Source organism: Lasiosphaeria miniovina (assembly GCF_030549165.1).
Source record: "Lasiosphaeria miniovina strain SMH2392-1A chromosome Unknown B0T26scaffold_8, whole genome shotgun sequence".
NCBI lineage: Eukaryota > Fungi > Ascomycota > Sordariomycetes > Sordariales > Lasiosphaeriaceae > Lasiosphaeria > Lasiosphaeria miniovina.
Window position 1 is genome coordinate 3,148,713 of NW_026848227.1, and position 15,021 is coordinate 3,163,733.

General features: G+C 54.0%; 4 protein-coding genes across 4 annotated transcripts; 2 read left to right on the forward strand and 2 right to left on the reverse strand.

Moving 5' to 3' along the window:
* Positions 1–726: 726 nt before the first annotated feature.
* B0T26DRAFT_732764 (uncharacterized protein) lies at positions 727–4,520 on the forward strand. The gene has a single exon (XM_060443123.1). The coding sequence runs from the start codon at positions 732–734 to the stop codon at positions 4,149–4,151; it is 3,420 nt and encodes a 1,139-aa protein (XP_060290662.1). The 5' UTR covers positions 727–731; the 3' UTR covers positions 4,152–4,520.
* Positions 4,521–4,535: 15 nt separating this feature from the next.
* B0T26DRAFT_681433 (uncharacterized protein) lies at positions 4,536–5,824 on the reverse strand (the record flags this gene model as incomplete). Its single annotated transcript, XM_060440638.1, has 2 exons — positions 4,536–4,985; positions 5,396–5,824. The coding sequence occupies 2 exons, from the start codon at positions 5,822–5,824 to the stop codon at positions 4,536–4,538; spliced, it is 879 nt and encodes a 292-aa protein (XP_060290663.1).
* A 612-nt stretch (positions 5,825–6,436) lies between these two features.
* B0T26DRAFT_732765 (uncharacterized protein) lies at positions 6,437–7,031 on the reverse strand. Its single transcript, XM_060443124.1, has one exon. The coding sequence runs from the start codon at positions 6,862–6,864 to the stop codon at positions 6,619–6,621; it is 246 nt and encodes an 81-aa protein (XP_060290664.1). The 5' UTR covers positions 6,865–7,031; the 3' UTR covers positions 6,437–6,618.
* A 5,529-nt stretch (positions 7,032–12,560) lies between these two features.
* Positions 12,561–14,553, forward strand: B0T26DRAFT_732774 (uncharacterized protein). Its single transcript, XM_060443125.1, has one exon. It carries the CDS (start codon positions 12,774–12,776, stop codon positions 14,109–14,111), a length of 1,338 nt encoding a protein of 445 aa, XP_060290665.1. The 5' UTR covers positions 12,561–12,773; the 3' UTR covers positions 14,112–14,553.
* Positions 14,554–15,021: the final 468 nt, after the last annotated feature.

Genomic DNA, 15,021 nt, shown 5'->3' on the forward strand with positions numbered 1-15,021 from the left:
GCCGGCTTGCCATTTTCTACGCGGCGCAGAGCATTGCGTCGGCCTTTGGCGGGCTGCTGTCGTTTGGCGTGTTCCAGATCCAGGGCGGGGCGTTGGAGTCGTGGCGGTACTTGTTCGTGATCGAGGGGTCTTGCACAGTGCTGTTCTCGCTGTTCGCATTTCCCGCGGTCAGCATCCGAGGCACGCTTCCTCAACGACGCCGAGCGGCAGCTGGCGTACCAGCGCATGGCCCTCGATTCGTCCATGCGTCGGAAATTCCGTCAAATCGAGGGTACCCACCTTGGAACTCATGGCCAAGCCCAGCTGGGCAGAGACGCAAACCAGATACCAAACCAATTCTCGTCTTTCCCCTGCTAGACCCGAGGTACCTCACCTACCTAGCCCATCTGACTAACAATAGCTAGACTAGTTACTTGCGCATCGGCCAGGCACCTGCGAATCAGCGAGGTTGTGTGTTCGGTAGAACGGCAGGGCCGGATACATTGTGCAGTATCCGCAGGTACAGTACGGAATGAGTGGTCTATGGTGGGGTTTTGGCCCCCCAAACGCCGTCCTGTTCACGTGACGTGGCGTTTTGAGGTGAACGCGTCCGCGTCTCTCGAAAACTTGCGATCGACTACCCACAATCCAACTAACGGGTTAGAGATACTACGCAGTGCACTGCTGCAATTGTTGTCGCCGAGTTCTGCTCTGGTTTTATCTCCGCCGGTTCTCTCGATGGGCCCGCGGCAATGGGCGACGACGGGTTCGACGAATTCGACGACGACTTTGACGGCATCCCCGACGAGGATCTGATCGAGGCCCTCGCCCAGGCCACCAGCATCGGCTTGCGAGCTGACAACAACCACGGCACACAGCCAAACGGCGTGTTTTCTTCGATACCAAAGCTTGCCGCTAATCCCCCTGCCCAAGGCTGGCCGCCAGCTCGCCCGCAGCAGCAATCTGCCAATGCCCAGCGCCCAGACACGACGGATGAGTATGACAGCTCTCCCGAGAAACGCCGCGCCCCCGCCTCAAGTAAACGTCCCCCGCAGTGCAAATCTGGCCCGCCGCCGTCCTTTCGTCAGACTACCCTCTGGGGCAGCACCCTGTCAGACGGCCGCCTCTCCCAGGCCCAGTCCCAGTCCCAGCTCCAGCCAACCGGAGGTCGTCCGTTCCGCGCCGACCTGGCACCCGAGGCTCCCACCCACCATGAGCTGAACCACGACGCCCTCGCTACTTGGGTCTACCCGCTGAATTTGGGAGCCATCCGAGACTACCAGTTCAGTATCGTCAAGAATGGCCTCTTCAACAACACCCTCGTCGCTCTGCCCACCGGCCTGGGCAAGACCTTCATTGCCGCCACCGTCATGCTTAACTTCATCCGCTGGACCAAGTCCGCAAAAGTCGTCTTCGTTGCCCCAACAAAGCCCCTAGCGTCGCAGCAGGTCCAGGCCTGTCTGGGCATTGCCGGAATTCCCCGGTCGCAGGCCACCCTACTCACGGGCGAGATCCCACCGGTTCTTCGGGAGAGAGAGTGGGAGACCAAACGCTTGTTCTTCATGACCCCCCAGACCCTGATCAACGATCTCTCCAAGGGCTACGCCGATCCCAAATCTATCGTGTTGCTTGTCGTCGACGAGGCCCACCGTACCACTGGCGACTACGCCTACGTCAAGGTCGTCGAGTTCATGAGACGCTTCTCCACGAGCTTCCGGGTACTCGCCCTGACTGCAACGCCTGGTTCAACGGTCGAGGGTGTGCAAGACGTCATTGACAATCTGGGAATCTCCAATGTCGAAATCAGGACCGAGGAGTCTCTGGACATTCGCCAGTACGTGCATTCGCGAAACATCGATAAAGTCACGTTTGACCCCTCCGACGAGATGCTCGAGGTGAGGGACTTGTTCTCAAAGGCCTTGAAGCCGCTTGTAGACAAATTGAGTGCCCAGAACATTTATTATGGGCGAGATCCCATGAGCCTGACAATGTATGGCCTGCTCAAGGCCAAGGGCGAATGGCTGAGTGGCCCCGGCAGGCATGTAAACCAAGGCGTCAAGTTTATGACCATTGCCGCCTTTACCATTCTCCAGAGCCTGGCTCACACCATCAAGCTTCTCAACTTCCATGGCATCAAGCCGTTTTACAACAGTCTGGCCGGGTTTCGCTCCACCGAGGAAGAAAAGCGGGGCGGGGGCTCAAAACTCAAGCGTCAGGTCCTCGAGAATGAGCATTTCCAGAAGATGATGACCATGATGGAAAAGTGGATGAAGCTGGACACGTTCAATGGACATCCGAAGCTTACACATCTCTGCCAAACACTCGTCAATCACTTCATGGACGCCGGCGAAGGCTCCGCTACAAGATCTATTGTTTTCAGCGAGTACAGGGATAGCGCAGAAGAGATTGTGCGTATGCTTAACAAACAACCGCTCATCAGCGCGACCGTGTTTGTTGGGCAGGCCGACTCCAAAAGAAGTGAGGGCATGAAACAGAAACAGCAGATCGAAACCATCGAAAAGTTCAAGAGCGGCACCTTCAATGTTCTTGTGGCCACTTCTATTGGTGAAGAGGGCCTCGACATTGGCCAGGTTGACTTGATCGTATGCTACGATGCATCTGCCTCTCCCATACGAATGTTACAGCGTATGGGCCGGACAGGCCGGAAGCGGGCAGGCAGCATTGTCTTGCTGCTAATGAAGGGTAAGGAGGAGGAGAAGTATCTAGAGGCAAAGGACAACTACCAGAAGATGCAACAGCTCATCTGCGAGGGCAGCCGGTTCGCCTTCCGCCACGACCTATCTACTAGGATTGTCCCGCGTGATGTAAAGCCCAAGGTCAACAAGCGGTTGGTGGAGATACCATTGGAAAACTCGCAAAACCCCTCACTCCCAGAACCGAATAAGTCTGCTGCCAGACTGAAAAAGAAACCGGCGAAGAAGAAATTCCATATGCCTAATGGTGTGCAAACGGGCTTTGTGAAGGCTTCAATTTTTGGCCAGCAAGCGAAGCAGGACACCAAGGTCACCAAGGTCAAACCACCTAAACCCGACCCTATCTCGGATTTGCCAGACCTCGACAAGGTGGTTTTAAGCAAGTCACAAACAGAGGAATTTAACAAGCTTTATCGAGACCTGCCGTTCCGCCGGTCTAACATGGAAGAGATTGGTAGCCCAAACTTAGGAGCCCATCCAGCTGCGCAAAGACTATTACGTCGCACTGTTCACCTGAAGCACGGCGAATACACCAAGAAATGCGTGACGCTATTTAAGCTATTAGGCAAATCACAAGAGCCCCCGGAAAGATATACGTATCCTTACGGCGAGACCGATACAGCATCATGGGAATCACTGCCAGTTGTGGACTTCGCAGACGATACTGATGAGGAAGTGGAAGAACACCTTAGGCGTGCCGAGCTCTCTGTGCACAAAAGACCACGCCCAACCGAGCTGTCAGAAAGTGTGGTAGAGACACCAGCCCGAAAAAAGCGGCAGGTTCCCGCAAAGAAGAACAATAAAAACGATGCTCGAAAAACCCGAGCGGTGCCCTCTTTCCTCGAAAGCGATTGCGAAGAAGATGACAACGATGAGGATGAACCAACGACATCCCCACCCGCTCGTTACAGTACTTCTAATAGCGCTCCCCGGGGTAAGAAGGGGCAAGGGATTGGAGATAGGTTCAAGCGGGTCGGCGATCATCTCGAGGATTTTGGAGACGACTGTAACCGGACCAGCGATATGGAAATGTCAGACGGCTTGGACAGCGGTGCCGACCTCGAGGGCTTTGTTGTTGATGACGATCAGGTCTCGTCAAGCATGCAGCTTCTGCCCACTTCACCTGCAACCCTCGTGTCTTCTCATGAAGCGAGGCCTGGAGCCAGGAAGGAGACTCTGGAGTCCAGCCCTGACCGCACTAGAGAAAAGCCGTTCTTTGAGCCGGTGCTCTTTGGCCCGACACAAGAAGAGACGGACGAGGACATGCCGGACTTCACCGAACTAGTGGCGAGGAGCACATCAAAGGAGAAGGCGAAGCGAAGAGCGGACATGAGGTTGGCAGAACTCAGCGATGACGATGATGCCTTACCCTCCGCACAATCTATTAAAGACGTGCGGAAAAGACCGGCCACCAAGAGAAGGCGGCCTGTGTTTGCAGACAGTGATGATGACGGATAGATAGGGAGGACTCTTCTGTCGCAATTTTTCCCCTGCAGGATCTGTATATTTTGTTTTAGGTGTCAGCTTATTCCGTCAAATGTTTCGTTCTCCTTGTTATGAATTGCGAAGGAGAAATTACCAAAGACGTACGGCTTTGGCTTTGACTTTAGTTAGACATCTTGCTACTAGGTAGGTACAGAGTAGACACTTGGCTATTTCATGAGATTTCACCGGTTCTTACCATCACATCGTACAATTACTACGAATCTGGCCGGGAGAATAGTCAATGATAAGAACAATGACACGTGGGTAAACAAAACTGGCTTGTTAGCAAATGTTGCTTTTTATTACTTACCTGGGTCGAGGAATATTACGAAAGAGAGAAAACACCTTGGTCCTCGGTTAGTCGAAGTCGTATCGAACTCGAGACAGAGGGCTCGGGTCCCTAGTCTGCTTGAATCGCCGCCCTATGATTTCCTTCACTTGTGGTGCCTCGCCCCACCAGCCGACCAGCGGGAGTCGGCTTACTAGCCACACCTCGAGTATCTGCCTTTCGGCTCGCAACAGGCCCGACTCTTTATCGATGCGGGTGAAGTCGATGCTGTTGGCGGCGGCGGCGAGACTCGGGTGCCTATCCTCTACGTTTTCCCGCGTCTTGTGCCAAGACGAGACCAGGTTCAGCACCATCTGCGTTATGGGGTAGTCGGCGGGGAGATCGATGTACTTCCGAAGCTCCCTCAAGTAAAACTCTCCACGGGGCGACGTGTAGTGGTACATGGTAGACTGTTGGGTAACCGGAATGCTCGGGTACATCCCGTCATAACTAGGTAGCGCTCTGCCGAGGGCGATGGCCTAGGCCATCTTAAGATCGGCGGTATATTGCAGCCATTCTTCTTCCGAGATTGAGTCTTCCGAGGACGAGGACGAAGACTCGTCCTCGGTCTCGTCGTCGTCTGAGCTCGTCATCTGGAATATAGAGAACTCAGTTTGGTCGGGCATGCTTTCGGGGGGTGGATTTCCTTTTCCTTCAGGAAATTCCTCGGAGTAAATATCCTCCCAGTCCTAGTCATCCGAGCTCGTCATCTGGAATACAGAGGACTCAGGTTGATCGGGCATGTTGTCGGGGGTGGATTTCCTTTTTCTTCCCGAGATTCATCAGAATATATATCCTCCCAGTCCTGGTGGTCCGTGAACGGCTCGCCGTCCTCCAGTGGGGTTGTCAATTGCGCAGTCGAATGATAAAAGCGAGACAAGGGCACAACAATGTAGTCTTCGTTGTCGAAGTTGACGTCGAGCTCGTGATCTTCAAGCTCAGGTTCGTAGTTGTCCTTGCCAACACCCTCAGATACTTCACGGCCGGCAGGGCGAGCCACTGAAATGGCAGCGCGCACCAGATGATCCGAGTCCTCAAGGGGCATAGGCGGAAGCGTGTCCGACAAGGCCGGGGCCTGGAATGGGTTCACTTGGAAGGGGCTTTCACTGGCGTCGTCTCGGGCTATGAGGAGCCTTTGCAACGACGCCTCGCCAGGAGAGGCCAGCCAGACCACCGTCTCAGCCAGGGCTCTCGGGTGCATGTTGTAGCTAGCCCTGCCCAGGGCAGGCGATCTGTCCTCCTGCGCAATTTGTACGGCCGCCTCCTGCGTGGCCAGAATCAGAGCCTCCACGCTCTTGTCCCCTTCCAGATATGCCATGGCCTCAGTAAAAAAGAAAGCGGTGGCTATGACCTTGGTATCCTCCTCTAGAGTACTAGGTTTCTTCGGAGAGGCTGGGCTCATTCCCTACCTAGAGAATAAATAGTTGGGTAACTTTCCGGGTGTGTATTTACCCCTATCAATATCCCATAAACTTTCTCTCGGGGAATCCAACGCAGACCTGGACTAGTCCTGACTTCAAGGAAATCTAGCTACAGGCCTAGGTCAAGAGTTTGGAGTTCAAGATCGTTGGCCTATTATTTGCTAGCCTACTGTCCTTTTTATACATCCTCAATACATCATGTGCTTGGGAACAGAAGAACAAAGAGGCAGGCAGCCAAGACAAAAGCCGAGAATCCGGGCACAAAGACCGTGATAAGTATATTGTTATAAATCCTGTTCAGAGCTATAACTGTGACAAACACGGGCTTGTCTGTTTTGAGGTCGAATAATCTGCTCTGACCTACAAGAGCGAGCTGGTCCCGGGCGAGGACAAGGATTCCAAACGAGACACGAGAGCACAGAGAACAAGAATAAGGAAGAAAAGTAACAAGTAATAATGTCTAACCTGGCGAGGGTACGTGCTGTTGCACCTTGGGCCAGTTGCAGGCTGTGACGTTTATCAGGACTGGCAATAACTAGATGGCCCTGATCAAAGCGACTGCTTCCCAAAAATAATGCGACCCCGAGTGTCACAAAGACGTCTTCTTTTTTTTAGAAACATAATCCCGTCTTTGACAAGACAATTAGTTCGGGGCTATGCACCCTGTCTTAGTCTTGACCTACTTACATAATTACTGAGCCGGAACAATCCCGGTCTTTGACTCCCTAGAGTTATGCATCTTTCTTGTTTCAAATTTCGGAATCGGAAACATCGCTAGTAACAACAGTAGCAACAAGATAAACGACAACAAGTCACAAGACAGACACTCAGGAGCGAGACCACTCTCGACATACCCCCACGCTAAACGAAACGAGACAGCCTGACCGAAGAAGAGGGAGACAAACTGAACCAAGCAAGTGACAGGGAAGAAGAACATGTGCACCGTCTACTACCAAGGGTGCCGACATGGAATACACTGGGAAGAGCCGTGCGAGGCGAGTCAGCCCCGGCCGGGACGAGCATCTTGGTTCTGCTGGGCTAGGACAAGGTAAGCATGTAAGAAGTCCCGTAGCAAGGTCTCGGGGAGCTCTCCGTGCCGGGCCTGCCACCAAGAGGAGGAAAGAAAGCGCGGCGAGGAAGACAGGAGGAAGACGGCCGAGGCGAGATGGCAGGCAAAACTGGTAGCGGAGCGCTACGGCTGGCACCAAGGGGCGGCGCGACAACGAGACTCGGCTCAGTTGTACTATTACCAGGCAGCACAAGCCGCTCCGAGGAGCCACTACCTGCTCTTCTTCAAGATCAGCGGCAACAGCAACGGCACCGACAGCAACAGCAGCACATATTGTAGTACCAGTGTAGCTTGAGTGCCGCCTCAGCCGCCACCAGTTCGCGGAATCACAGCCAACCCCAACCGGGGCCCAACGAATCGCGCAGCCCTCAGGCCGCTGCCTCGACTGGTGATTGCAGAAAGAGCCCGGCAGCGAGCATCGCAAGCAGGCATCGTCTCGCCATTGTCTGCCGCATGTGGTGAATGTCGGTCGTAACTCGCTTTATTGATTACGACGACGAGCCCCTTCCTGACGATGGCTTCGTCGGAGCAACTAGTCTAGGCATACCACCAACAAACAACAGAAGAAAAAAAAGAGCCAAAAACTCCGCGGCGAGAAAAAGGGCCCTAACGGCATCTTCCTCCTTCCTCTCCCCCCACACCGAGACGAACGAGGGTGAGCATGTATGCAAGGTGAGCGGGGCCTCCCACTGGGGTCGTCAAATTATTCGGCAGCCTCAGCAGAGCCGCAGGCGAGGGAGGGTATGTCTACCCCAGGTCCTGCACGTAAAGTAGTTTATTTTGCCGGCGGGGGAGGCGGAGGGGGGCATTGCAAGTGTGAGATACTACTCGCAAAGCATGGAAAGTGGTAGGTAAGGTACAGATTGTATCTGCCTAAGTAGGTACTCGGTATCCGTACCTGGCCTCAATAATCCGACCCCTTACACCAACCAACCACAGTCCACACATAGCTCTCGCTCAAGAGGCGTTGATGGCTTGGCGACCTGATTGGCATGGGCAAAGTGAAGAGGAGGGGGAAGAGGAAACGATTGATAATACAAGCTGATTACACGTAAACATGAAATAGAAAGCACTCATATGAAAGACGAGAGGCATGTAGTGGTCGAGTTGATGTCATCCCTTGGCTTGGTTTCTTGAGTGTGATGCTATACTCGCAGTTCTTCAGAATAGGGAAAGGAGTAGGAGTCTGGGACTCGGAATCTTCTTTTGGCGAGTGAGTACCTTCCTTGACCACGAGCGGATGCGGAGATGGACTTTGACGTGAGTGGTTCTAGGTTGGTCGGGTGGGCATGGCTAAACACCATAAGAGAGGAGGAGCGGCCCTGATTGTTCCTTCCTCTTACAAAGTAACTTGGAGAGCTCCGAACTAGGCTCAGATTAGACTTATCCAGCTGGGCATTGCGGCGTAGTGTAAAACTCCGCTCCGGCGGGCCTCTCCACGAAGAAGAACCCCCCGCTCGGGGACCCGTAGCCTCGTGGGTCATTTATCTACCGGCTTCTTGGAAATATTGGTGCCTGGGTTAAAGAGGAGACGGTGTTGCGCGTCGCAATCGTCTCTAGCACATGTAAATAACCTTTGTTCGTGTGTGGGCGTTCATATTTCCTTGAACGTGAATTGAGGCTCCCAATTCTCTCGCCTCTGATTCGCACAACGGTGCAGGACGACGCTGACAATGCGTAGGGCTGACAAAGTACTCCGTATCCATCCATCCTTGGCGCCCATCGCACATCTGGTTGGGGAAGTGCGTGAGAATTGACTGCTGGCAGATGACGAAGACGCCAGGTAAGCTTTGGAGCGCCTTGGAAAGTCAGGGAACCGTGCTCATCCCGCTCCCCGCTCTCTCCCCTCCTCTCCACCGCGCAGGGCAGTTCCAGGTGCCCTCCCGTCAAGTCCCCGTTCCGCGTCCATTGCCCATTGCCCATTGCCCATTGCCCATTGCCCATTGCCGTTTATTTTGTTGTAGTCAGCCCCACCGCTATTCTGTAGGTAAGGCAGGCCAGCACCTTACGTTACACGGATCTATGGGTTTGTTTGCATGTACGGACTTTTCTGCCGATACGCATCGCAGTCCACGTCTAGAGTGCGAGTAAGCCGACGGACGGATAGACAGGTCTGGTGAGTACGGAAGAGGCTTGCATGCGAAACTCGGGCCCACGTAGCAGCAACGCCAGCTAGAACAAACTCAACAACGAGCGACGCCCGCCTGTGAGCCACCCGAGGCGAAGAGGGCGAGGTGCCGCAGGGGCGCTTTATTATCCGATAGTAAGGAGTATTCATGTGACTCTGAAACGTCTTGCTCTTAATGAGGACACGAAGCGGCGCGTCTGCGTCTGCGTCTGCGTCTGCGTCTCCGTCTCCACAAAGCCGCAGCAATAACAGCAACAGCAGCAGCAGCTAGGACAGTCGCCTGGGGGCCAAAAAAAGAATACTCGGCTCAGTCTCAGTAGGACTCAGCGACATTATTGGAACGCAGTAAACGAGGCCGGGAACTGCGTGTCTGTTGGTCACACGAGTCCTAGCTAATCTGCCCAAATGTGTGTCAATGGGGGGGGGGGGGGTAATCCGTAACATTCCGGAAGTGGTAGGTAATGCTCATTGCTCATTGCTGAAGAGGCGTCAGGGCTGGGGGCCAACTTGGCGTTGCACCTCTGTTCCGTCCTGACTCCTCGGTGCTCTCTTTTTTAGGACAATCTCACTGCTCAGGACCTCTCTCTCCCACCCCTTTCATATTGTAAGGCGTGGTCATGCGCTCCTGTTCTCACTGCATATTCCTCGAATTATTACATCACTAGAAGGCGTTTTTGTTATGATAGCAACTGATGGCAACTTTTGCCTTCGGTGATCCCGTTTTCCGGCCAACTCCAGGACGGTTTGACCAACAAGAGATGATCGGCCGCAGACGACTCTTCATCGTTTGGTAGTCAAGGTATTGGACAAAAGGAGATGACTATCCGTTTGCTTGAACAGCCAGCCGGCCAGTGGGCTGAGCCTTGTGCGCGGGCTGGGGGCGGGCCACTGTGAGTGGGCTGGCGGCCCGGCCCCGGTAATTTAGACTGAATGACCGACCATACAGGCCCACAAGCAATCCATGCTGGGATGGCGGTTCTACACTAAAAATTCGGCCTGTGAGAGCGAGGAGGTACAGTACCCCGATAGACTTGGCAGCCCGCCCCGAGCCTGAACTTGCCTTGCCACAGCCCATTGCAACAGCAACTCGGTGGGTTGGCCGCTTGCTCGCGGGCGGCCGCAACAGCCACCACTCTATTCGCCAAGCTGGCCGTGAGTTCCGTCTTGCCCGTGATTGACGGCAAACTGGTAGTTCGGTGGACGCAGAGGCTTCTTCATTTGGAGGAATCTAAGGGTGAAAAGAGGCCAGAAAACAACTCAGATTGGAGGCATTACAGTGTTGAGGATGACACATCGCACCCAAGCAAGTCTTGGGTGGTTCGTCATGCCCTGCGCGTCCAGAATGGTGCACCACCATCAATTGACGGGAGGGAAAATGCGTCTGCCTCGACTAAGAAAACGTGGCAGCCACAAACCAAAGCATGTTCGCCAGCCTAAGTACTTTGACAGGTTGAGTGATGGTTGGCAGTCGGGATTGATTGTGCTTGGTTAGTCCCTGGACAAACAGCTTGGGACGAACTGCAGGGAGAACTGCACTAAACCGCTCGCTCCACGGCCAAAAAAGATCAAGTCTCCTTTTAACAGTTCCCAGTGGTTCCTAGCAGCAGCCAACCGAGACAGAGTCCCGGGAACCTTGCAGGACCCCGACCCACTCTGCTCTCAGTGTGTTCACTGGCGCTGTGCAGCACACCACGCAAGAGGAAGGATTCTCGTCAGACCAATCGCCAATGAGCAGGCTTGGGGCTGCGCCTGCCTGGGACCCGCTTTTCCCGTGGTCCGCTTTCCACACCCCGGTCGCCTGGCTAGGCAGCAGCCTTCGCTCTCCGTGCATTTCTCATCCTCTACCCCGTCTCACGACATCGCACTTCCTGTCCCCGAGTCTTTCATCAACGCGCCTCTGTGCCCTTTTTCCTGTTTCCCTTTACACAGTCAGTCCACCTCAACCCTAAGGCCGCCTCGCTACATTCTAGACGGGCCCATCTTTCAGGCTCAAGACAAGATACGCACGGCTAAGACTAGATCATCATACGGCCCCGGCCCGAGCATTACTCGCTTGCTGCTTGGTCTTTCTATACACTAGCCGCTCGACCCATCGTCTCCATCAAATCAAGCCCGCCTTACATCTTCATTTTTTTTTCGCTTTCTTTCCTCTAACGCTTATCCGGCGCTCATCATCTTCTCCCCGGCGCTCTCCGTCCTTGTCTTCAGTGCCATTGTGTTTTGGGTTATTGGAGCGTCAATCTATTGGGGTCCCGGTTCCCTGCCGCGCATCCCACACCCCTACTTTCGTGCGCCGGGCTCGGCTTTCGTGAGCGTGTCACCCACTCACTCAACGTAAGAACTGCTTTTTGTTACCTCCAAATCAAACCGTATATCCCTATCAAGGCGGAACATTCTCTTGCGCTGTAGTAAAAGGATTGGACATTGCGGCTTTCGGCATTGACCAACAACTCCCATGCAAGTCTTGGGTTGTGATTGTGGACCAGACTGCATTTGGTCTCGCATGTTGCTGTGACTCACACCTGGCCTCCTCCCCTCAGCCTTACATATCAACACATAGATAACTAACTTGGACACTGGACAGAGCATTTCTTCTCCAAGAGAACTGTGGTCTACCCCACACGCGCCTGCCAACATGTCTACCAATCCTCGTAGGACACCGGTGACTCGCCCGGACTCGAGGGTCCTGACCCTTAAGACCAACATGGTCCTCAGAAAGGGGGCGACCTTCCATTCCCCCACAACTCCCCCCTCATCGCCAGAGGCCGTCATCTTCAGGCCACCGCCACTGCCTCGTCGATCCCAGACCAACTTGGACGATGTCATCGACTCTCATCGCCGCCGTGTTGCTATGACTCTGGGCGACATTGACAGTGCCCTAGCCGCTGCTTCCAACGACTCTTCATCGCCATCTATCCGAAGGTCCCTACGCGACAACAGTTTTCCAATTCCCAGAGGCGTTCTTGGCCACACCCTCGACACCGCCATCATGACTGCCGAGCCCGAAGTTGAGCGCCGCGTCCTCCGCCCTCGCACTCGCCGTCCTTCTCGTCACCACGAGTCGGACAGCGGCCTGGGAACTTCCATTGGATCTGCTACCGAGAAAGACGTCTCGCACAAGCAGGAGAAGCCGGCGAAGAGCACTGCGGTAACCAGGTCTCCCGCTTCTCGGACGGCGACCACCCCAGCTACTCAGGGTCTTGGCTCTCGCGCCACGAACCGCATCTACGAGCACACTCTTAAGCCGCTTTTGGCTAAGGCATCCTTTAAGGACTTCCATCCTCTTGTGCTCGAATGCCCTAGGAAAATTCAGGACAAGGAGATCGTGTGCCTTAGAGATCTCGAAAAGATCCTGCTTCTCGTCGCCCCAGTGAGTACCCACTCTATTAACAACAAAAGCTCTCGGCTTGATGCTCATCATATTTTGCTTTTGAAGGAGCGAACCAAGGCTGCCGAGTTGTATCTGGATTTCTGCCTCACAACGATTCGATGCATTCAAGCAACAGTTGAATACCTCAACGACCGTGAACAGACTCGCCCTCGGGACGTCCCTTACACTGGTGGCTATTTCATTGACCTAGTCGACCAAATTCGCCACTACGCCCAACAGCTTGCTGACGCCAAGGAGAAGGGTGAAAAGGTTGAGGAGATGGATGTTGATCCGTACGCACTACACTCTCAGACAAGCCACTCTCCATGTGCTAACCTTCCTCTTAGCACTGATGAGATCAAGCTCCACGGAGGTATCCATGTAAATGGACGGCCTGCTGAGCTCGTTCGCATTAAGAAGAATGGAAAAGCTATCTCAATGGCCACTGGCGAACCCGTCGAGATCATCGAGGAAGATGGCGATGGTGCAGTGCGAGTTAAGCGCTCTGCCAGCCAGGAGCTTGAGGACGAGGAGGAAATCATGCGCTCCATGGCACGGCGGAAAAAGAACGCCAGCCCCGAAGAGCTCGCCCCCAAGAAGTGCCGTGAGCCTGGCTGCAACAAGGAGTTCAAGCGCCCTTGCGACCTCACTAAGCATGAGAAGACTCATTCCCGGCCGTGGAAGTGCCCCGTTCCCACGTGCAAGTACCATGATTATGGGTGGCCGACTGAGAAGGAAATGGACCGCCATCACAATGACAAGCACTCATCGGCCCCGCCGATGTTCGAGTGCTCCTACAAGCCATGCCCCTACAAGTCGAAACGCGAGTCTAACTGCAAGCAGCACATGGAGAAGGCTCACGGCTGGACGTACGTGCGAACTAAGACGAACGGCAAGAAGTCGGGTGGCTTGCCCAGCATTGCAGACTACTCGGCCCAGCCGACTCCTCAACTCCAGAACATGCCCACTCCCCCGAGTGACTACGGCCAGGGTGCTGCTACTCCCCCTGACGAGTGGAGCCGGGTCTACGGGCACATCGAGTTCCCGACTTACATCCAGAGCGACAGCGACTACAGCATGATTCCTCAAGAAATCAACCTTGACTACTCGCCTGTTGATAATGGCACTCCGTCCACTGATTCCAGCATGGACCACAACTCGGCATACCAGGACATCGGAAACGATTTTACTCTCTACGAAGACATCTACAGCGCCACTGCCCAAATTCCTTCTACAGTCAACCCTGTCTATGCCAAGGCAATGGGTCAGCACTATACCTCGTTCACGGCGGCTGAGCTTTGCCAAACCCAGCCCGCTCACATCTCGCCAATCGGACAAGGGAATGCAATGCTCTACACACCTACGTCTCTGGTTGATGAGGGCTTTGACGAGCAACAACAGGACTACTCGGGTCTGACTGCCGCAAACAATAACGGTGACTTTATTCTTTTCCCTGGCGGTGGGGTTTCAAAGTCCATGTTCAATGACCCTCTCTTCGCCGCTGAAGTCCCCAGCATGGTTGCCGGATATTCGCAACCGTCTTCCCAGGACATGATAAATCCATACCAGAACATGGATTGGTCGTCGCAAGACTTGGCTGCCTTTCTCCAACGCTGAACGCTGATGGCTGTCGTGAAAAGGAGCGGTACCTAGTACGCCGGTCTCTGAGTTGTTCAGGTCTAAAGTCATGCTCTTGATTGCGATCGAGATGCAATTCCGGGCGAGATATTTTATGTTATGATGTTACGAAGCGTAAATTACGCATTTGTGGGGGAATGGTACCCCAGGGGTTAAGGCGCAGGAATGGTATTCGGAGTTGGGCCTTTTTTTCTATATTTGTATCCTACACGCTGGGCTTTCTGTGTTTTACCTGGATTTGTTTCTTGCCTCACATCTTCGCTCCCTTTATTTCTTCTTGGCTAGGAAGTGAACTGAGCAGATTGACGCCGGAACCTTCTATATCACGCCCCCCTGAAGAAGACGGAAAGCCGATAATCTCTCTACGGGTGGAATAGGTCACTAGCTAGATGCTGCTGATTATAAAGATATATTTACAACATTCTGATTTCATTCGAGTGACAATTGAGTATGTATCGCTCTTAGTCCAGGCATTTGTCCCAACGCGAAAGTTCTGGATTACGCTGTACGGCGAAGGAACTTGGATTCCGCTTGCTATTCGTTGCCCCACCCTTACTCTGCCACGGCCCGTGCTTAGTGGGCTTGCTCGTAGCCCACCAGCTGGAGTCCAGCTGGGCCTAGCAGTCCGACGTGGGCCGCGCATTCTGTATATTTTTATTCTTAACAAATCTCCGAAATTTTGTTTCTCTCTTTTTCCCATCCTCCGAAACAAAACCACCCGACCTGGCGGGCGAGCCTCGCCCGTCAGCCGCATTTACTAGGATTGCGAGCAGCTTGCCCGCTACTCACCCCTTTCTGGCTTGTCGCAAGTGCAAATGCTAATTGCACCCCTCCCGCCGCCTCGTCATTTAGGATCGGCCAATCCTCGTGTGTGTGGTAAGTTCTTCCG

What these genes read in the sequence shown, in the direction of transcription:
- B0T26DRAFT_732774 (XM_060443125.1), top strand. Translation starts at nt 12,774, where the DNA reads ATGGATGTTGATCCGTACGCACTACACTCTCAGACAAGCCACTCTCCA.
- B0T26DRAFT_732765 (XM_060443124.1), bottom strand. Translation starts at nt 6,864, where the DNA reads ATGTTCTTCTTCCCTGTCACTTGCTTGGTTCAGTTTGTCTCCCTCTTC.
- B0T26DRAFT_732764 (XM_060443123.1), top strand. Translation starts at nt 732, where the DNA reads ATGGGCGACGACGGGTTCGACGAATTCGACGACGACTTTGACGGCATC.